Source organism: Talpa occidentalis, unplaced genomic scaffold (assembly GCF_014898055.3).
Source record: "Talpa occidentalis isolate TD23 unplaced genomic scaffold, MPIMG_talOcc4v2.1 talOcc4.3, whole genome shotgun sequence".
Classification (NCBI taxonomy): domain Eukaryota; kingdom Metazoa; phylum Chordata; class Mammalia; order Eulipotyphla; family Talpidae; genus Talpa; species Talpa occidentalis.
The window spans coordinates 120,993,093-121,015,256 of record NW_023603184.1 but is presented as its reverse complement, the minus strand read 5'-3'; the positions used below and the strand labels follow the sequence as shown (position 1 = coordinate 121,015,256).

Sequence of the window (22,164 nt, the reverse complement as noted above, 5' to 3'; positions counted from 1 at the left end):
AAATCCTTCTGCCTTTCCCAGATCATAGGACAGGGAGGCTCTTACAGGCAGACCACAATTAAATAATGAGACTCTAGAGAAGAGATTCTACTTGTTTTAGAAGAATTTCAGTGAAGAACATACCCGGGCTACTTGGCTTCCTTCTCACTATTTAAAATAGTAAAATCATGTGACTATTTTTATATTTTTTTCAGTTAATCACTGAGATTTTTCTTAAGTGCTCGAGAGTGGGATGTATTAATTTCTTGATGACTTCCAATATCCAAATCAATGCCCAGTACCCTACAGTAGTGAGGTTCATGAGGAAATGTTCCCCTTCTTTCAAAAAATAACCCTAAAGCATTTATGTTTACAAAGAATATTCATGTGCATTTTGTTTTTTTGAGCTTCACAATAACACTATAGTTAAAGACTACTAATTGCTATTTTATATCTCCATTTTAATTTCTCTTAAAGCAGAAATTAAGATTCAGAGGAACTAAGTCACTTGCTCAAGGTCATGTGTTTACTGAATGGAATAATCACCACTTGAGATTTGCCATTTCTTCCCTATGGACAACACTTTTGCACACTCTTTTATTGCCTCTTTGATATGCTTATAAAATTGGATACTATAAACATGCCTTAAGGTACTTTGGCAAAACTTGCTCCTGGGGAATTATCCAAATTGATGATGTAGTGGGAGCATTATTAATTTGAGTCGATGATCTGAACTGGAATGTATAAATACCCAGTTTTAAGTGGCCTTGGTCAGATGTTCAATGTAAATGGCTAGGAATGGTTGACACAGGCAAATTTTAAGTGTTCTCCATGAAATATTACATAGCAAGGGGCTTTGAAAGTTAATTTACATTAGATAAAACCTTACAGGTTAATGGAGTCATTTATATTTCTGTTCAGGTCTAAAACTGTGGCTGCTAGTAACATTATATTGAAATGTAGATGTGAATTCTCATGTTCATTAAATTGTTTACCTCAGGAATACAAGGGAACCAAATAAGGGATCAGGGAAAAAAATAAAGTTATAATAAAAAACAACATTAGCAGGCAACTATAAATCAAAGACATTCTACAAGGGAGGAGGAGGCAGAGGTAGCAAAACAGGGAGAGAAGAGCACAAGGGACTATGGTGATGGTTCACGGGTGAATTGGTAGGAATTTTACAGGGACTAGACTGAGAGGAGAAAGCATACAGTGAAAAATGATGTAAATATATATATAAATATTAAAATACAAAAAATAGTTTACCTCAGTCTAAAAATTTGCTCCAGTGAGATCATTTGTCTATTGTTAGCTCTCAACCTGAATTTCAAGATACTTTGGTTCTTTTAAAAATAGTTTTGAGAAAAGAAAGTGATTTTTAGTTAAGGTGTATTGTAAACCCATTGTGATTAAAGCATGCTAAAGTAAACAACTTTTATTGAACTAATTTTAAGTATAAAACTTAAACTAAAACTGTTGTAAAGTATCAATGAGGAAAAGTATTTCTTTTATTAATTATTTTTTTTTCTTGAATTATTGTGGTCCCCATAGTTCTCCTGCCACTCTATCACCCGTGAACCATCACTATATTCCCTGGTGTTCTTCCCTCCCATTGACCTTTTGTTTGATTTCTCTAAATTCCACATATAAATGAGAACATCCAGTATTTATCTTTTTCCTTCTGACTTATTTTGGTTACCATAATCTCTTCCCCAGCTACACCTATGTTGCTGCAAATGGCATGAGTTTGTCTTTTTTGATTGCTGAGTAATATTCCATTGTATAAATATATCACAACTTTTTGATCCATTTGTTTATTTGGGGGCATTTGGTCTGTTTCCATATCTTGGCTATTGTAAATAGTGCTGCAGTAAACATAGGAGTGCAGGTTTCCATTCTAATGAGTGTTTTTGTGTTCTGAATAGATTCCTAGGATGAAAGATCCATTATGAAAGATCCATTATGAAAGATCCATTATGAAAGATCCATTTTTAATTTTCTGAGGAATATCCACACAGTTTTCCATAGAGACTGGACTAGTTTATATTCCCGCCAGCAGTGTAAGAGGGTTCCTTTTATCTCTAAATCCTCTCCAGCTTTTGTTGTTTCCATTTTTTTTTTTAATGTTGGCCATTTTTACTGGAATGAGGTGGTATCTCATTTTGGTTTTGATTTGCATTTACCTGATAACTAGTGATGTTGGACATTTTTTCATAAGCCTATTTGCAATTCTTTTTTGGAGAAGTGTCTTTTTAGTTCTTTTGCCCATTTTTTTTTTTTGATTGGGTTGTTTTTGTTGAGTTGTGTAAATTCCTTGTAGATCTTTGATACCAGTCCCTTATCTGTTGTATGGTGAGTAAATATTTTTCTCCCATTCAGTATGATATCTCTTTGTTTTGATTACTTTTTCTTTTGCTGTACAGAGCTTTTTAGTTTGATGTAGTCCCAGCTGTTTATCGTCTTTGTTTTCCTTGCTTCTGGAGAAGAATTCCCAAAGATGTTTCTGAGGTTTATGTCATGGAGTATTTTGCCTATGATTTTTTTCTATGTATTTTATGGTGTCAAATCTTACATTTGAGTCTTTTATCCATTCTGAGTTGATTTTTGCATATGGTATGATATAGTAGTCTGGTTTCATTTCATTTTTTTATGTTGCAGTCCAGTTTTCCCAACACCATTTATTGAAGAGGCTTTTCTTGATCCACTGTATAGTCTTTGCTCCTTTGTTGTAAATGAATTGACCATATATGTGTGGTTTTATTCCTGGGCTTTCAATTTTATTCCTTTGGTCTATGTGTCTATTTTTGTTCCAGTATCATGCTGTTTTTGTTATAATGGCTTTGTAGTATTATTTGAAGTCCGGGAGTGTAATGTTTCCATTCTTTCTCCTTCTAGTCAGGAGAGCTTTTGCTATCTGGGGTTTTTTGTGGTTGCACATTTCAGCAATATTTTTTCTATTTCTTTGAAGAATGTCATTGAGACTTTTATTGGAATTGCATTGAATCTGCAAATTGCTTTTGGTGGAATGGCCATTTTTATAATGTTAACTCTTCTGATCCATGAGCAAGGAATATCCATTGTTTTGTGTCTTTTATTTCTTTTAACAGTGTTTTGTAGTTTTCCTTGTATAGGTCTTTCCCAGGTTTTTAACTTTTTAGGGTACAACTGTAATTGTTAAGTTTATTCCCAGGTATTTAATTTTTGGGGGTACAATTGTAAATGGGATGATTTTCTTAATTTCTTCCTCAATGAGGAAAACTTTTAAAAGAAGTCCAGCTTCATTTTTTTCACATATCTATATGAATGTGAGCCAGGTTGTGAAGAAAGTAACAGGTAAAAATTCTTAGAAAATCTGCTTTAATGAATAAATATGAGTTATTTGTAGTTAATACTTCATTATATTTCAAGGAACACACAAACTTTTGAAAATAAGTTTTTTTCCTGTGGACCTAACAATTTCAATTTTGTCAACTTTTTTTTTTTTTCTGAAATAGTGAAAATGTAAATTTTAAATTAACTTTGGTCCAAATAACCATATGCCTGAATACAGTTGGGGAGTTCATAGCATGTTGTTGAATTTCTGTATTTCCAAAAGAAGTTGATTCATTGTTTTCAAATTGTTTTGCAGGATCCTGCAAACCAAAAATGTGGTGGAAGAAAGAAAACTGTGTCTTTCAGCAGCATGCCATCAGAAAAGAAAATCAGCAGTGCCAGCGACTGTATCAGCTTTATGCAAGCTGGCTGTGAACTAAAGAAAGTCCGACCAAATTCTCGCATTTATAACCGTTTTTTTACTCTGGACACAGACCTCCAAGCTCTTCGCTGGGAACCTTCCAAGAAAGACCTTGAGAAAGCTAAGCTTGATATTTCTGCCATAAAAGAGATCAGACTGGGGAAGAACACGGAAACATTTAGAAACAATGGCCTTGCTGACCAGATTTGTGAAGACTGTGCCTTTTCCATACTCCATGGGGAAAACTATGAATCTCTGGACCTAGTTGCCAATTCAGCAGATGTAGCAAACATCTGGGTGTCAGGGTTACGGTACCTGGTCTCACGAAGTAAGCAGCCGCTTGATTTTATGGAGGGTAATCAGAACACACAAGGTTCATGTGGTTGAAACAGTGTTTGAAGCAGCAGACATTGATGGGAATGGGATTATGTTGGAGGACACCTCTGTAGAGTTAATAAAACAACTCAACCCTACTCTGAAGGAATCCAAGATCAGGTTAAAGTTTAAAGAAATCCAGAAGAGCAAAGAAAAACTAACCACCCGGGTGACAGAAGAAGAATTTTGCGAAGCTTTTTGTGAACTTTGCACCAGACCAGAAGTGTACTTCTTACTTGTACAGATATCTAAAAACAAAGAATATTTGGATGCCAATGATCTCATGATCTTTTTAGAAGCTGAGCAAGGAGTTACCCATATCACTGAAGAGATGTGCTTAGACATTATTCGGAGGTATGAACTTTCTGAAGAAGGACGTCAAAAAGGATTTCTTGCAATTGATGGCTTTACCCAGTATTTGTTGTCACCAGAATGTGACATTTTTGATCCTGAGCAAAAAAAGGTTGCCCAAGATATGACCCAGCCATTATCTCACTACTACATCAATGCTTCTCATAACACCTATCTTATAGAAGACCAGTTCAGGGGACCGGCTGATATTAATGGGTATGTCAGAGCTTTGAAAATGGGCTGTCGAAGCATTGAACTTGATGTAAGTGATGGTTCAGACAATGAACCAATTGTTTGTAATCGAAATAATGTGACAACACATCTTTCTTTTCGAAGTGTCTTAGAGGTGATAAACAAATTTGCTTTTGTTGCTTCTGAATACCCACTCATTCTTTGCTTGGGGAATCACTGCTCCCTACCACAGCAGAAGATAATGGTTCAACAGATGAAAAAGGTCTTTGGAAATAAACTCTATACTGAAGCACCTTTGCCATCAGAATCCTACCTCCCATCACCGGAAAAATTAAAAAGAATGATTATTGTGAAAGGAAAGAAATTGCCTTCTGATCCAGATATTTTAGAGGGAGAAGTAACAGACGAAGATGAAGAAGCTGAAATGTCTCGGAGGATGTCAGCAGATTACAATGGTGAGCAGAAGCAAATCTGGCTGTGTAGGGAGCTCTCTGATTTGGTATCAATCTGTAAATCTGTTCAGTACAGGGATTTCGAACTGTCTATGAAAAGCCAAAACTATTGGGAAATTTGCTCATTTAGTGAAACAGAGGCCAGCCGAATTGCAAATGAATACCCAGAAGACTTTGTAAATTATAATAAGAAGTTCTTATCAAGAATCTATCCAAGTGCCATGAGGATCGATTCCAGTAACTTGAATCCACAAGACTTTTGGAATTGTGGTTGTCAGATTGTAGCAATGAATTTCCAGACTCCAGGTCCAATGATAGACCTGCACACAGGCTGGTTTCTTCAAAATGGAGGATGTGGTTATGTTCTAAGGCCATCTATCATGCGGGATGAAGTTTCTTACTTCAGTGCAAACACAAAGGGGATTGTACCGGGAGTGTCGCCTCTTGCTCTTCATATCAAGATCATCAGTGGTCAGAATTTCCCAAAGCCAAAAGGAGCTTGTGCCAAAGGGGATGTCATAGATCCCTATGTTTGTATAGAGATACACGGAATACCAGCTGACTGTGCAGAACAAAGAACTAAAACTGTACAACAAAACAGCGATAATCCTATTTTTGATGAAACGTTTGAGTTTCAAGTAAACCTACCCGAACTGGCCATGATTCGCTTCGTTGTTCTGGATGATGACTACATCGGGGACGAGTTTATCGGGCAGTACACAATACCTTTTGAATGTTTGCAGCCTGGATATCGACACGTTCCCCTCCGCTCCTTTGTGGGGGACATCATGGAGCACGTGACCCTTTTTGTCCATATAGCAATAACCAATCGAAGTGGAGGAGGAAAGGCACAGAAGCGAAGCCTTTCAGTGAGAATGGGGAAGAAAGTTCGCGAATATACTATGCTCAGGAATATCGGTCTTAAAACCATAGATGACGTCTTTAAAATAGCAGTTCATCCTTTACGAGAAGCCATAGACATGAGGGAAAATATGCAGGTAGGAAAAAAAAAAAATCCCATACTCTTCTTTCCTGTTCCTACTTCTTATTCCTTTTACTAGTGAACATTGTGTTTTACTCGTGATCTGATTCATCAAAAATTATCAGAAGGGTTGGGTACCCCTGAACTAAGTTCAGTATTGCCTGTGATAAAGCATATATATATATATATATATATATATATATATACTTTTTAATTATGAATGCTGTGTGTTAAAATTGGGCTAAGACAGTTAATGGAGCATCAGTGTAGCAAAATGCTCTAGATCCATTGAATAACTAAATTGATTTATGGGACTGTATATACAAAACAATGAAAAGAATAGAACATAAAGTATTCTATGGATGTGTAATATAGTAACTAATATATATACTAAATACGAGCATATGCAGAATATTTGCAGATATGAATATGAGAGGGAATTTGAAATCATTAAAAATGTAAGGCCTATTAGATTAATTTTCATTATTTAAATGTATAACAATGATAATAAATTACTCCCCTCGATAGCAAACAAAACTAAACAAATAAAATTCAGCACTGACCTTGTTACAAACTGTTTTAAAAAGTTTATTTTATTAATTTTCAGTATTTTATATGTCTGTAATTTTGGGGTTACATTTTTATTCCTCCGTATTTATTCTTCTCTTAGAATGTGGTTAATATAATGAGTAAACATTCTGGACTTAACTCTATACCCATGTGATCTTGAGCAAATTATTTCATATTTCAGATCATCAGTTTTCTCCACATAAGTAGTGATATATCACAGGATTGTTATATATTATGAAAAGTGAGTATTCATAAATTGCTTAGTCTTGGCATGTAAAAATTTAATGTTATTTTTCTTCATTGTAATCAGAAATGGGTGAAAACTTTTGTATTTAATGCTACTTAATATATTTTTTCTAGGCTGATATTTCTGAGAAGCAATTAGATAATAAATATTTATAAGGCTCCTGCAGTGTGCATGGAGGTGTTAAGCAACAGCACTGCATGTATGAGAGTAAAAGAGGAGAAAAATAATCTTCAAGGGACTTAATTTTCTCCTTTATCTAGCATTTTATAATAATCTTCATTAAAAATTCCCTGCTTCCAAGATAGAAAGCAAGTTTGAAGAGGTTGAGTAATTTCTTAAATATTGCAGTTAATAAATAGCAATGTTGGGCTTTAAATCTAGAATTCCTTACTACTAAAACCCATAGCTCATTGGATTTTAGTGATGTAATGCTGAGCCCCAAACCCATGACTTGGTAAAAACTTTGTTTTTACATTATTTACAGAGTAATTCTTAGATAGGCTTAAAATTAATTTTAAATAGTGAAAAATAGTAAGAAATAGCATGGTATACAAATTGTATTTAAATACTTAGATTGTATTTAACTTGAGGTGGGATACCTTAGCCACTATTTTAAAAATAGACACCAAATATTAACACCTTTCACCTGACTCTTCCTGACTCAATTCTATGACTTGCCATATAAGAAATAGAGTTTGTATGTTTCTACATAATTCTTGAATATACTCATTATATATGTGTATATGTGTATACATATATATTACATTTTACTTGCAGGTTAAAAAGAATTAGTTATAGATAAAGTTGTTCAGATTGCACTGGTAATTTATGTCCTCTCAATGTAAAGTCTTTAGAGTTAATGATTTTTTGGAGTCTAATCACCAGAAGAATGAATACCATCATTGTTAATAAATCATGAGATACATAATAAGTTGGATACTGTTCACCGTTAATAAAACAAAATAGCCTATTTCAAAATAGCCTATAGAGAAGCTGAACAAAGGGTCAGGAAAAAGACAGAACTTGCAACCTGACCATAGACCTGAGATATACAGCAGAGGAGGGAGAGAGAGAGGGGTCAAAACAAGGGAGGAAGAACATGAGGGACTGTGGTGATGGATCGTGGGTGCTATGGTGGTGGAAGAACTACGGGGTCTACACCTGAGAGGAGAAATCAAATACTATTCCAAAATTATCAGCAATGAAAGAAAATAAATTAACTAATTAAATAAGAAAAGAGCCTATTTCAAATAAAATTTTTAAAAACCTGCAACATGGACAAATGTAGCTCTATGTGAAATGTGCGTTAGTATGTTTGTTTGTGAGGTGCCCGTCTGATGGGATGGCAAAGAAATACCATTTCCGGTTAGCCAAGTGGATTGTGGTGAGTAAAGCTTCTACCTTGAGAGCAAGAGTCCATAGAAGATGCACTCACGTATAGTCAGTGACATGATTCTTGGGATCATCACGATGCAAATCAAATCAGATTTTCATGCAGAGTCAGTGTGAATTTGTGTGATTATTACGGGTCTCTGCTTTAAAAAGCATAGCGTAGCCTTGGGTCTCAGTCTACTTTGTGACATGCTTGTGGCAGTTGCTAAAAATTGAGAAAGATGAAGTAACAGTGAATTAGCCCTCTGTGTTACCACTGTGCATGTCACAGCACTTGTGATGGGTTATAATTCACTTTGCTACAAAGTATGTCCTTAAAGGTATAATTTTAATGAAGATACTTTTGTGTAAACCTGGAAGTGCTGGGGTGGGAAGTGATGTGCCATGTGGGCAAAGTGTAATTCATGATTTCTTCCCCACAGAATGCGATAGTGTCTATTAAGGAACTGTGTGGACTTCCTCCAATTGCCAGCCTGAAGCAGTGCCTGCTGACCCTGTCCTCTCGGCTCATCACCAGCGACAATACTCCCTCAGTCTCTCTTGTGATGAAAGACAACTTTCCTTATCTGGAGCCTCTGGGGGCAATTCCAGATGTGCAGAAAAAGATGCTGGCTGCTTATGATTTGGTAGGAAATTGTGACTCTGTGTGTATGTGTATTTATTTGTGCGTGTGTGTAATCATATGTAGAACTCTAATGAATTACAAAGAGTGTTACTTGATACCTGAATTGGGAGTGGCAGACAGTGCCAGCTAACTCTGCTTCTCCTAAGCCCCAATGGGAAATTCTTAGAGAGTGCTTTGAACCCAGAGTTCTACAGAGAGCAAATAGACAATCTCTGCTTCAGCAAGAATGAATTAAATCTTCAAAATTATATACAACTTCTCATCATTTAAATGTCTTTGCCAGCAATATAACCATTTAATTGCATACATACAGGAAGTAGACTTATGATGGTACAGACAAACTTTCTCTGGAATTTAATTTCTAAGCTAATACAGTTATCTTTTTTTTTTCCAATATATAATGCTACAAATTAAGTATGTCCTTAAGGGTATAATTTTAATGAATATACTTTTGTGTAAATCTAGAAGTGCTGGGGGTGGAAGTGATGTGCCATGTGGGCAAAGTGTAATTCCATGATTTCTGTAGCTATTAAATATTATATATTTATGTATAGTACCATAACTATTTTTGCATCTCCTAATCCATTGAAAAATTAAGGAACAAATGACAGACCAGTGATATTTGCAACGTATATGCCCGGTAAAGTGTAAATATCCTTCAAATAGAAAAAACAGTAAGAACTATATGGAGGAAAAATATATTAAGTAGAATTAAATTCAGCTTTACAAAATAAATAATGGAATGCTAATCAGGGCTTAAAATTATAAGACTTTATTTTTTCACACAAAAATCTAGAGACTAAAGAAAAAAAAATCTGGAGACTAGGCACCCAGGGTGGCACTTTTACAAAGTTCCATGTAACTTTCTACTCCACCATCCCTAGAATTTGGCCCTTATCCTCATGGTGCAGAATGACTGCTGAAGTACCAACCATAAATGTCATCAAATGCTCATTTAAAAAATTAGTACCTCTGATAAAGAATTTAAGGAAATGGATACTCTCATCCATCTACCTCTAGTGGAAAAATAAGTTGGTATAGATTTTGGGGGGAAAAATTTGGTAGTATAATTTAAAATATTCATCCCATTTGATTTATATATATATATTTTTTCTAAGGATTTATTTCAGTCAATAGTGATACACACACACACACGTTTATATTTGTTTAATAATGTCCACATGGAGAAAATGAGTTAAATAAAATAAACCATATTATAGAATCCTTTGAAGTCACAAAAATCTTATGTTAGAATATTTATGCTATGGAAAATAGCTCATACTATATTTTTTTAGAACTCTAGTCAAAAAATAGAATTTAAATTGTATTTATATGTGGACACATCTAAACTGCTATCAAGATATTGATAATGATTTTTTAAAATATTTTTTAAAATATCAAGAAAAGTATATCTTTTTTTGTTTATGCTTTTCTGTATTTTTTTCTGTATTTGTCAATTTCTTTGAACCCAATGAATTTTTGTAATTGAATACAAATAAATGTTAAGGAAGGAGAAGAATATTTTATTATTAAAAATTGACTAGAAGAAAGACATTTGAGGTAAATATCCTACAATTGAAAAAGACAAAAATCCCAGAGTGTATTCTACTTAAAATGACATACCTCTTATAAATTATACTTCATGGTTGCTGAGGGAAAAGTTTGCATATTACCTATATCTCATTTTTCACGAAATCAATTTTTCCATCATAAAAGTAGGGACTGAAAGCTATTCAGTGAATAGGGATAATTGCCATTTAAGAGGTGAAATTAGGGTACTAGTTTCCATAGAGACAGACAGTAGAAATCATTTATTCCTCCAATTCCCTTTAAGCTAAGAAAGAAAAATCATTCCCTGAGAGGGGAGCCTGGTCCCCTGGAGCTGGACCTGTAACAAGCAGAAAAGCACCTGGACTATGATTGGCCAGTTTCCATTTTCACATCCCCAAGTGTCTGATAGTGTTTTGTTTTTCTCAGTTTTAGCTGCTGGAGCCAAATCTGACCATTGACTTTTCTTTTTTTTTTTTTTTAAATGCAATTTGTAATTGTAGGCCTGGAGTGATTTTCCAAAGCTTTACGTAAAAGGCTACATTGGAAAGCAGAAATACTTGTAACAATGTCTTCATTTATAGTTTCTTATGGAAACGAATTTTCATTTTGGTAGGGAATTGCATATAACTACCCCTATACCAAATTTTAAACTCAATGGACTGTGTGAGTGATGGAAAACACTACTGGAAACTTTGTTGGTTCTTTTTTTAGGGAGTGAAGAGGGTAGGGATAAATATATGTGATGGTATCTTGGCCATGAACATAAAAATGCCATTTTTACTTTCCAGGATTTGTGTTGTATTAGCTGACACTTTAATGCTCTTGGCATATTAGTGTTTATATTTATTTCAAAGAGATCTCCTAAAATACTCTGCTGGCCCAGAGTGCTCATATAAATATGATCATGTCACTTTCTTTCTTTCTTTATTTTTGCTTAAAATCCTATTTAAAATAAAATTGAAACTCCTTATCCTGGACCCATTGATGTTCTGCCTTTTTCCTTTCTACTATAGTCTTTTCATGATATGGACAATGTTTTTGAAATCCATCTCTAGCCTCAGTCTTAATGCTTGAGCCGTGTTTCTGCACTTGATTACAGGGCAACGTTTGGGGTTTGCAAGAATAACATAAATTTAGTAAGTTAAAAATGGGTTTATCTTTTATTTCTGAGGTACTTATGTACCCTTTCCTAACCATTACAAAAGATACCACCATGCCAATGGTTCTCAATTTCTCCAAATCGTTTCAAGTGCTCTGTCTTCATACTAACTCCGATGAGATCTTTTTTCTTTCTATTCAGTATCAATGAGATCCATTGCTTTTTTCTTCATGATCATTCTTGGATGTATCCATTTCTTTACATTAAGTCAGCCAAGATTCTCTCACCAGGCTCTCTTCTTCTGCCTGAAATTTTTCAATAGGTCCTAAAGTCCTCTACCTCTTCTTTACCTTTCCCTATTTCAATGATTGGAATAATCATCTTTAAATGCTAGTGATTTTTAGCTAGTTTTGCAAAGCCTTCACCCATCAGTGTTGCCTGTTTTGAAGACTTCATTTCCCACTTCCGTGTGTTTGAACCCTTTCCTTCAGTCAAGCTGATTTATTTGCTTTTTCTTTTCATTCTTCATCCTTTGTATTTCTCAATTCTGCACCATCTGCCTTCCTACCTTTAATTCCCTCTCCGTCAAGCTGAGTCCAGCTTTTTGTCCTAACATCTCACAAAACTGACCTTGTTAAGAAAAGATGCACTTATTTACTTTATTCAGGGCATTCAATACATTACCATGTATAAAGAACTTTAGTGGATTCTGTACAGTACAGAGATAAATGAACAAAGGCAGATATCTGCACAAATAATTATATAAAACACAACAACTCTTTTATTCAAGAGAAATATAAGTAAATGCAATGAGAGCACATATACCTGTCACTTGTGAAACAACACATTTTCTTTTGCTGAATTATTTTGTGTCTGTCTTTAAGCTTTTGATTAGTCAATTAAACAGACACATTTTGGATACCTGTTACTGTATGAGGAACTGGGGGAAGAAATGATATGAAGCAAACTTTCTGTCTAGAAGAATGGGACGCGCTGTAATGAACACAGAACTTAGACATAAGAGGGGAAGGAGCAGAGACACATAGGAGTCAAAGAATGGACCACTAATCTTTTATGTCCTGAACTAGTTGGAGTCTGAGGACCCCGAGTCCTCTTCACAGTGACTTGCAATAATACATCCCTACCTCATTCCCACTGTGCTCAGCACAATCTTATTTGCAACTAATTTTATTTATTTATTTATTTTTAAAGGTTTATTTATTTATGCATACAAGAGCTGGGGTACAGGCCAGAGATGCGGTGGTGAGAGGATTCACCAGAGACAGAGTGGGGAACAGAACAGGCAGACTGAGTGAAATACACTGCTGAGGGGAGCCCTGGGTGAAACAGGAAAGGTCCGCTGCACCATGTGGGTTGCTCCTTGGCTGGCCGGGGATTGAACTCGTGCTGCAGAGGCTGCAAAATGCTTCATAGTGCTGTGTTTAACCCCTTGCACCACCAGGGAGGCCCTGCAACTAATTTTAAAAGAAAAATATTATCTAACCTGTATATATATATTTTTTTCTTTAAATAGTTGAATTTTTATGTTTTCAATATCCTCTCCTGTCTAGTTTTTCAAGTACATTAAACTTTTGGGGTAATTAGTGTTTTGATTATAGGATTTAGAGGTGGAAAAGTTACTGGTGATTGCAACTGTAAAAATAAACCCAAAGTGCTCTCTGAAGGTGACTTCTGTGCTGAATTATTTAACATTAACATAAAAGTTAAAAGTTTACTATAGCAAGAGTAACAGATTTTTCTGAAGATTAAAAATCAAAACAATCTGGAGAACATGAGTCAAGGGTTATTTAATCTTTTACTAAGTCAGTTAAGGGTGTGATTTGGAGAACAGTTGATTGCATTAGCATGAGCAGGATTCTTGCAAGGGAAATAATAGGCTGGCAGGTATCACAATTAAGTCAAGTGCAAATGGTTGGATTAACTACACTTTCTAATGTTAGTGTTATTACCATCCCAGGATGAGAGAAAGTTGTAGGTATGTGCACAGTCCCCCACTGTAGTTTTATTGAAATAGTTTGATGTCAGAATTAGGTAAGTCAAAAATACTTTCCTTCCATCATTCACTCTCATTGTGAAGTATGTGTGAAACTGTACATTAGTGTACATTTCAAAAAGTAGTGGCTTGTATAATAATGGAACCCCTGCTGGCATGTGCCCCACCAGACAGGTTATTTAGAAAAAAGGTGTTGTGCATTAGTACTTACGCGTGCAGCAATGTCTTCTGATTTATTTTCTGTATAATGAGGGGATTAATTAGCATCCTGAGGGTTGAAATTTCTACTCATACGGAGTTCTCAAGGACAGTGGGTGTCAGAGATAGGTCAGTAAGCAAGGATTTTAGATTGCTTCCTTTGTGGAATGTTGTATATATGTCCTCAGAATTCATGCTGCACTCCTGAATACTCAGCTTCTTGCAACACTTTTAGTTAAAGTCATGTGAGATAGTCAGGTTTGTTACCTGGTAATTTTATGAATGAACTAAATTTTACTCACAGCTAGATATAAGCCAACAAACTCATGACATACCTGACCATTGTTTGGGAAATGGACTAACGGAGAAAAGAAAAGGTAAAATACCCCATTGTGCAGAAAGCAGCACTCTGAAGTAGATCCTGTCCCTATCAGGAATGTAGATACAAATGTCCCTTTGGCTTGCTCTGTGTGAGTTCTCCTGTCCTGTGTCATTAAAACTCAGGCTCAGAAATGTGACTGACAGCTAGTCCCAGGACAGACAATACTTTGTCACATACATCAAGTGGACCTCCAGTGAGCTTGCAAAGGCCCTGACCTTATGTAGTCCCCTTTCATTGAGAATAAACAGGCTTGATAATATTGAGTTTGCTTAAAAAGAGAAGATGGCAATTTATTAACTATTGTGTCTGATTAAAAAATTTTAAGAAACTTTAAAATCAAAGAAAAGATCTTGTTTATTATTAAATCTGTATGTAACAACAACCAGTTTTTAAAAATACCAAGTTTAATAAAATTTAAGTTTTATTTTATACATTCTGACTACTCAGATTGTATATAATCTAAGCCAATACAGAACCAAGAAACTAAAACTCAGTGGTTTGATTAGAAGGGAGATAGATGATTTTAGGTTCTTAAGGGGAGAGAGCAAAATAGGTCTAGAACAGATTGGCTTTTTATTGGTTCACATGTTCTCAAGTGCTTGCTTTTCCAAATTTGCTAACTCCTTTCTGAAAAAGCAGTGGATCCCAAAAAAGTACATATTCTTCTTCACAAGAAGAATATCTTGCTATGTTTGAAGTGTGTGAATTAGACTTGGAGAGAGAACTAAGCAGTCATGGCAAACGTTTAATTTCGTGATGCTTTATCTGATGAATTCTACTTTATTTAATGTTTGTCACTAACTTGTACTACACTTTAATATATTATAAGTATCTCAGAACAGTTTGTATGCTATCTGCTCCTCATGAATGCCTTGATTCTTTTTTTTTTTTAATTTTTTTATATTTATTTATTTTTAAAGAGGCATGTATTATTTATTTATTTGTTTGTTTATACAAGCACTGGGTACAGTCAGAAGCGCAGGAGGGTGAGAGAATTCACCAGAGCCAGAGCGGGGAGCAGAGCAGGCAGAAGGACCGAAGTACACTGCTGAGGGGAGCAGCGGGCGTCAGGAGAGGTCTGCGCGCCATGTGGGACCCTCCTCCAGTGGCCCGGGAGCAGCCGGGGATCAAACCAGCGCAGCAGAGGCCGCGAACTGCTTCGCAACCCAGTGCTCAACCGCTGCGCCACTGGGGAGGCCCTGAATGCCTTGATTCTTATCCAAACTATCTCTCTAACTAGCTATGTGGCTTAAGGCAAATTCATTTTGGACGCAATTTATTCATCTATAGAATGGGGATATCCATGAGAAGTGGTTTAGATAACTTCTAAACATAAATTTCTGTAGCTCTAAGAATTTAGAGGTAACTCATAAGGAAATTGGAATCTTTGGAAGATTTTAAAGTCCTGATATGATGAAAGCTCATCTTTACAGTACTATTAGTTACATTAATTTGAGAAGAACTGGAAGGACCATTCCTTTCACACAGATGAAACAGTTAAACATGTTTCTGAGTATGAAACATTACTATTTCTTTCAAAGTGCTCATTTCATTTTATTTTTTAAAGATTTATTTATTTATGCATACAAGAACTGGGGTCTAGGCCAGAGGTGTGGGCGGTGAGAGGGTTCACCAGAGACAGAGTTGGTAATAGAACAGGCAGATCTGCTGAAATACACTGCTGAGGGAAGCAGCAGGCAAGACAGGAGAGGTCTGCTGCGCCATGTGGGTCAGCTCCCTGGCCAGGCATCCAACTTGTGCTGCAGTGGCTGCAGATAGCTTCACAGTGTTGTGTCTTAACCCCTTGCACCATCAGGGAGGCCCCAATGCTTATTTTAAATTAATGATTTTGATCTTAACTGACAAGTTACATACCCTGTTTAGGACACACCTAGTACTTAAAGTAACGTCAACCTTTATCTTGGTAAATCCTCTGTTCTTTTAGATTAAAAATCATAGCAAGGAAATAAGATACGTTAGAAGATATTTATGTGACAGAACTGAAGAAAGCTCTTTGTATTACTACAACTAGCAAAGGCAACTGGGAACTTAGGCTAAACCATCAGATATGGAAATCAGGCCACCGCCAGATTCTATCTATAGCATCAACCCTGCCTTGACTGGCTAAGTGCACTGATCCCCAGCTGAGGGATTATCTAAGGACATGCTTCCCACGTCTCTCCTTGGCCTTTGCACTTTATATTTCATTTATGTCAGGATCTGTAGAGATCTAGGAAGGAGATACAAAACTCAAATCAACCAGTTTTTCTTCATAACAACTTAGATAAATTACTTAACTAAGGGAAAAAATGTGGTTTGCAAAATTGGTACATTTCAGCTATCTTCCATCTTATGTGTTTTTCTACAACTAATACTTGAAAGTTGACTGTAAAAAATAGAAATAGTATTATACACTAATGAAAGCCATTATAGATATGATTAGATGTTCTTGTGAGAAAAGTTCATATGAGTAATAATTTTAAGATCTGAGAATATTAATAATCGGGCGTGTTTAAGTTGTGACTTTTATTTTTAAAAATTTGAGTTATCCTCGAAGGAGTCACAAGAACATATGTTGTGACACTTGACTATCTCTTTAAATCATACTTGACTATCTCTTCATGAAGTGATCTATTTGATAATGGGAAAGAATAGAAACTTACTCCTTTTCTGAGTTTTTCTTAAAAGAGACATGTTTGAATCTGGTTGAAATGAATTGATGATGGGCATGCCTATATGTTTTATGGTTTTTCTGTGGGCTGGGCCAGGTGACATTAGAACTCTACAGTTCAGCTCAAATGATTGAAAGTATGTGAAGGCATGCATTCTCTCATGGGGTATGATCAGGTCAGACAGACTCGGAGAGGAGCCTTTTTTTTTTTTTTTTTTTTTAATGAAAATAAGTGGATGACAAGAAGCTGGGATTTTAATTCCAATCCTATCATTAATTAGCACTGTCTTTTGGATAAGAATCTTAATTCCTCTAAGTCTTAGTTTTTTATTTTATAAAATTAGGAGGGTGGTCACGATCACTAAAATTCTTTCAGTTTCAAAGTTAATTAATTCTAAAATAGTGTATCAACTATTTTCTTTTTTTTTTTTTTTTTAAAGATTTATTTATACAAGCACTGGGTACAGTCAGAAGCACGGGAGGGTGAGAGAATTCACCAGAGCCAGAGCAGGGAGCAGAGCAGGCAGAAGGACCGAAGTACACTGCTGGGGGGAGCAGCGGGCTGCAGGAAAGGTCTGCTCGTCATGTGGGGCCCTCTTCCCGTGGCTGGGGAGCAGCCGGAGATCGAACCGGTGCTGCAGAGGCTGTGGGCAGCTTTGCAACCCAGCATTCAACCGCTGCGCCACTGGGGAGGCCCTCAACTATTTTTCTCATGGAAAGGTCACAGAATGTAGCTTTTCTTTATTAATGTTTCCCTTGCTTGAATTTCATGAAAACATTTTGTCTGCTACTGAATAATTAGGACATTGATAACTTGTGGGTATTATAAAAACCCAATTGATGTTGCATGTATGAATGCTAAGCTCAGAAGAAAGTTAATCATATTGTCCTTACATAAAATTCCTCTCTGCCTGTAAATTTCATTCACTTGGACACTTCAGTAATTCACACCACTATTAGGCATCTGATTAATTAATTTTCCAAAGCACTACTTTCTTTTGGTAGTTGAAGAGTTAACTAAACCAGTTCAATAGTTTGATTCAGTCTAGACCTTCTTGGGTGTCTAGTTTTATGTTTAATCAATTTTTCTCTCCAAATAAATCACTTTAAACTATCATTTTACTAGAAACTATGAGTAATTGAGTTTTATTTGGTTGAGTGAGCATATTTTATTCACCATTGGAGCAGACATCCCTGCTAGACTCTGAGCTCCCAGGAGATGGACATATGTCTGATTTTGCCTCATCAATGCATTATACCCTTTATACTTACCACAGGTTGTTTACACAGAATGGCTGTTCAACAATGGCTATTCAACTCATTGTTAAATGAATGAATGATATGACCTTACTCTTATGGAGTTGTTAGGTATTAAAAATGTGTAATATATTATTTTCTATTTGAAAATTTATAATCATAAGCTACTTTATATTTGGAAGTGATTGTACAAGACTACCATCTATTCCATAGTATTTAATTGGATTGAAGGAAAATGTCTTACTCAAGATCTATAACATGCTCTGGATAGTGTTTTAAACTCCCTCCAGAATATTGAGCTAGGCAATTAAATGTGTTATAACCAGATGAAATGGGACATTTACTGGCAATAGAAAAGTGGCTGGAGATTCAAGAAGTGTTAGTTTGCAATTGGTTGCCTTTCTTCAGTCATTTTTTCAAAAGAGCCCAATCCCTTGTTGTTTTTTTATTTTAACCGTAGCTTCCTTACCTATTTTCATCTTCACATACATAATTTTCTTTTCTTCAGCTCTCCAACAGTTACCTCATTTCCTGTACTTCCCTCGGTATATTAATTACCTCTTGGAGATATTTGCTTTCTACACAAGCAGAGGGCAAGGACACCCACTTTAATGTTATTGTCTACACACTGTTGAAAGGGTGGCTCTGAACCCTGACTTACTTCTCATTCCTACCAGTGGAGCTGGACCCCTTCTAGAGGGAGGACAACACCTCTGCTATTTTTTTTTTTTTTTACCTTTGCTATTTTTGGGTCACCCAAATCCAAGCTGCCAACTTCATTGAGGTGTTCAGTCATTCTTTAGCTCATCACAAGTTAATCAGTTCCCTATTCTGACTCTCATTGCTATTAGTCCATTGCCACTTCGATGTTGCAGTAGCTTTGGGGGTAATGGGAATAAGAAGTGTTCAGGAATGTGTTTTGGGACTAAGAGAATGTGTGTGAATTTATTTAGCAGTTATTTCTTTGATACCCACTGCATATCAGGTTTGTCTCATAACTGGGGAAATTCTTAATGTCGGTGACCAGCTGCAGTGTTAGAATGGATGACACAGAGATCATCCTTCCCTCTCCCCTCTCTTGTGGTTAAGGTCGTGGTTCATGGTTCCCCTCGTTGGCAGCAACATACGGATGTATCTATATCTTATTTTTTTCAATGAACCAATTTAAAAAATTTTGACAACTACCCCTTTGATGTTTATTTTGTGACAGATGATTCAAGAGAGCCGATTTCTCATAGAAATGGCAGACGCGGTCCAGGAAAAGATTGTGCAGTGTCAGAAAGCAGGTAATATTTTTATTTTTTTTCTTAGAAACCATGATAATAATTCTTGGCAGATTTTTAGAAAACATTTCTGTTGGGAAACTCATATGTTTTATGCCATTGCTTAACTATACTTTGAATTATGGTTGAGTGTTTAGTACAGAAGCAATCCAGTGATAGTGGGTATATGTAGAGGTTTGTTAAGTGTATAAAGGAAGCGATGTCTGAAGATATCTAGAGAGATGAGGGTTTCTGAATCTACTTTTGTGGTTTGGGAGCCTATCAAAATCATTTACTACCAGTATGGAAGCTGTGGTTCCCAACTACCCCTTAAAAACTCCTTCACTTTTACATTTGGAACCATAATCCTATTAATCATCTAAACTTTTGCCTTGTTTAAGATTTGTTCTTTCTTTAAGCATGGCATGGGCTGCATGTTTGTGAGGACACATACCTGTTTATTTTATTCCCCTGCACCCACAGCTCTGTAATTTTATATCTTTTGGATTCATATTCTCCTTTATCCACACACGTAATAGTGATTATGATGAGGAAGGTGACCACAGTGATCACTGCTTGATAAAGATGCATGTGATGTACTAAGCAAATTCACTCTGCTACTTAGTCCTCCTGACACCTCTACCAGGTAGGCATAATTATATTCAATTTACAAATGAGGTATCTGGGATTCTTTAGAGATTGAGTGAATGATCCATATCAACACGTGGTAGAGATGACCTTTAAATCCAGATTCAATTTTTAAAATGATGCTTTTCATGACTGACCAGCAGGCTTAAATGTTTCAGCTGACAGAAAGCACAGGATAATACCAGATTCTTATATACTGCTCCTATGTGCCAGGCAGTACTTTGAGAGCTTAATAGTATTAACTCATCTAATCTTCACCACAGTCCCATGAGGGAAACACTCAAATCCAAGCTGCCAACTTAATTGAGGTGTTCAGTAGTTCTTTAGCTCATCATAAGGTAATTCTCTTTCTGTCATTGCTATTAGTCCAATACCACTTACTTTGATGTTTCAGTAACTTTTAGACTGAGGGAGTGGAATAAGAAGTGCTCATGAATGTGATCTAGGACTGAAAAATGTGTATGCACTTATTTGACATTTATTTGATACCTACTGGTGTCAGACCTGTTAAATAAATGGAGTTTATTTCACCATAGATTAGGGAACATAATCTCAGAGAATTACAGGACTTGCTGATATTCACAGAGCTAGTAGGTAATGGAGACAGAGTAGGCGCTGGGTTCCATAATCACGCTCTCACCAGGTGCTGTTTGTGAGGTTTGCATCAGGAAAGTTCATGTGGTTTTAGGCTGCATTAATAAAAGTATAGCAACTGGAACATAGGGACCTCCCTAGTGGTGCAAGGTGTTAAGATGCAGCACTATGAAGCTATCTGCAGCCTCTAAAGCACACATTCTATCCCTGGCCAGGGAGGTGACCCACATGGCACAGCAGATCTTTCCTGACTCGCCCGCTGCTCCCCTCAGCAGTGTATTTCAGTCAATCCGCCTGTTCTTCTTCCCACTCTCTCTGGTGAATTCTCTCACCCCCATACTTCTGGCCTGTACCATAGTTCTTGTATGTATAAATAAATAAATCTTTAAAAAAAAAAAACTGGAACATGAAGAGTGGTACAAGTTCCTTTCTTATTTGAGTGCGATGAACCTGGATGGAGGTTGCTAGTAGCGCAGCTCTGGGAAACTGCACGATGCAGTGCTCCTTTTTTGGATGTCATCCTTAAGGAAGAGACATTATTAGTAAGGTGAAACATTTTAGAATGTTTAATCTGAGGAAGAGAAGAATATAGTAGACTTTGTCATTTTACTTCAAACATCTAAAGGAATTCACTATGGAAAAGAGATTCAACATTGATGTTCTGGTGTAGCTAGCACCAAGGGGTAGAAGCTCCAGGAAAAGAGATTTTGACTCAGTATCAGTTATAGTTTTCCAAAGAAGGAGTGAGCTACCCAGAAGGAAGTGTGATTCCCATCCCTGAGGTGCTAAGAGCCGAAGAAACAGATGATGGTGATGTTTTTTTTTATAGTATTTAAGCTTGCAAAAATGGCTGAGTTAAAAATAACTTTAAGGCCATTCCCAAATCTGAAACATTGGGGTGTTTCCAGGAATGCTATTTTAAAAACTTGTATTTTTACTCAACAGTTACTAGTTATCTTTGTTATCTATACGGGCTCTGGGGCCTACTTTCATGTCATGTGGATGTTTCATAAGGCAAAATGAGGTATGTGCAACCACCACATATTTTTGCAATCCACATATTATACCATTTCATATAAAAACCAGGCAAGGACAAATAAGATGGATATAACCTGCTGGAAAATTGCTTAACTTCTCATGTCTTTTCTTATATATCCTGACTGTTTAAAATTTAATTTAATTTGATGCATTGATTATTGCTTATTTGTCCCTAAGAATTGCCAATTGATGGGCATGAACAGAATGTGAAGGAGAGTTTAATTTTAGAGATTTTAATTTTAGGAGAGTTTAGTTTTATATTACAGAAAATTCTGAGGAAAGCACAGAAATGGGAAGTAATTTTTTTCCTGATAATATTTCCATAATAAATGACGATTTTCTGAAATTTATGCTAAAAATTCTTATATATTCTCTTTTCAAAGGGATGGAGTTTCATGAGGAACTTCATAATCTGGGGGCAAAAGAAGGCTTGAAAGGAAGAAAGCTGAACAAGGCAACCGAGAGCTTTGCTTGGAACATTACCGTATTGAAGGTAAATTAAGTATCCAAATGTAGAGAAGCATCAGTGGTTGAATATGGTGATTTGAA

The 22,164-nt window shown here is 35.9% G+C and overlaps 1 protein-coding gene across 1 annotated transcript; it reads left to right on the top strand.

Annotated features, from left to right (window-relative positions):
- The first annotated feature begins 3,586 nt into the window (after positions 1-3,586).
- On the top strand, positions 3,587-22,164 carry LOC119256072 (inactive phospholipase C-like protein 1). The gene is given in 5 exon segments (XM_037523768.2): positions 3,587-4,083; positions 4,085-6,083; positions 8,699-8,902; positions 19,284-19,359; positions 21,999-22,164. Coding segments are annotated over 5 exon segments (2,817 nt in total). The 5' UTR covers positions 3,587-3,664; the 3' UTR covers positions 22,118-22,164.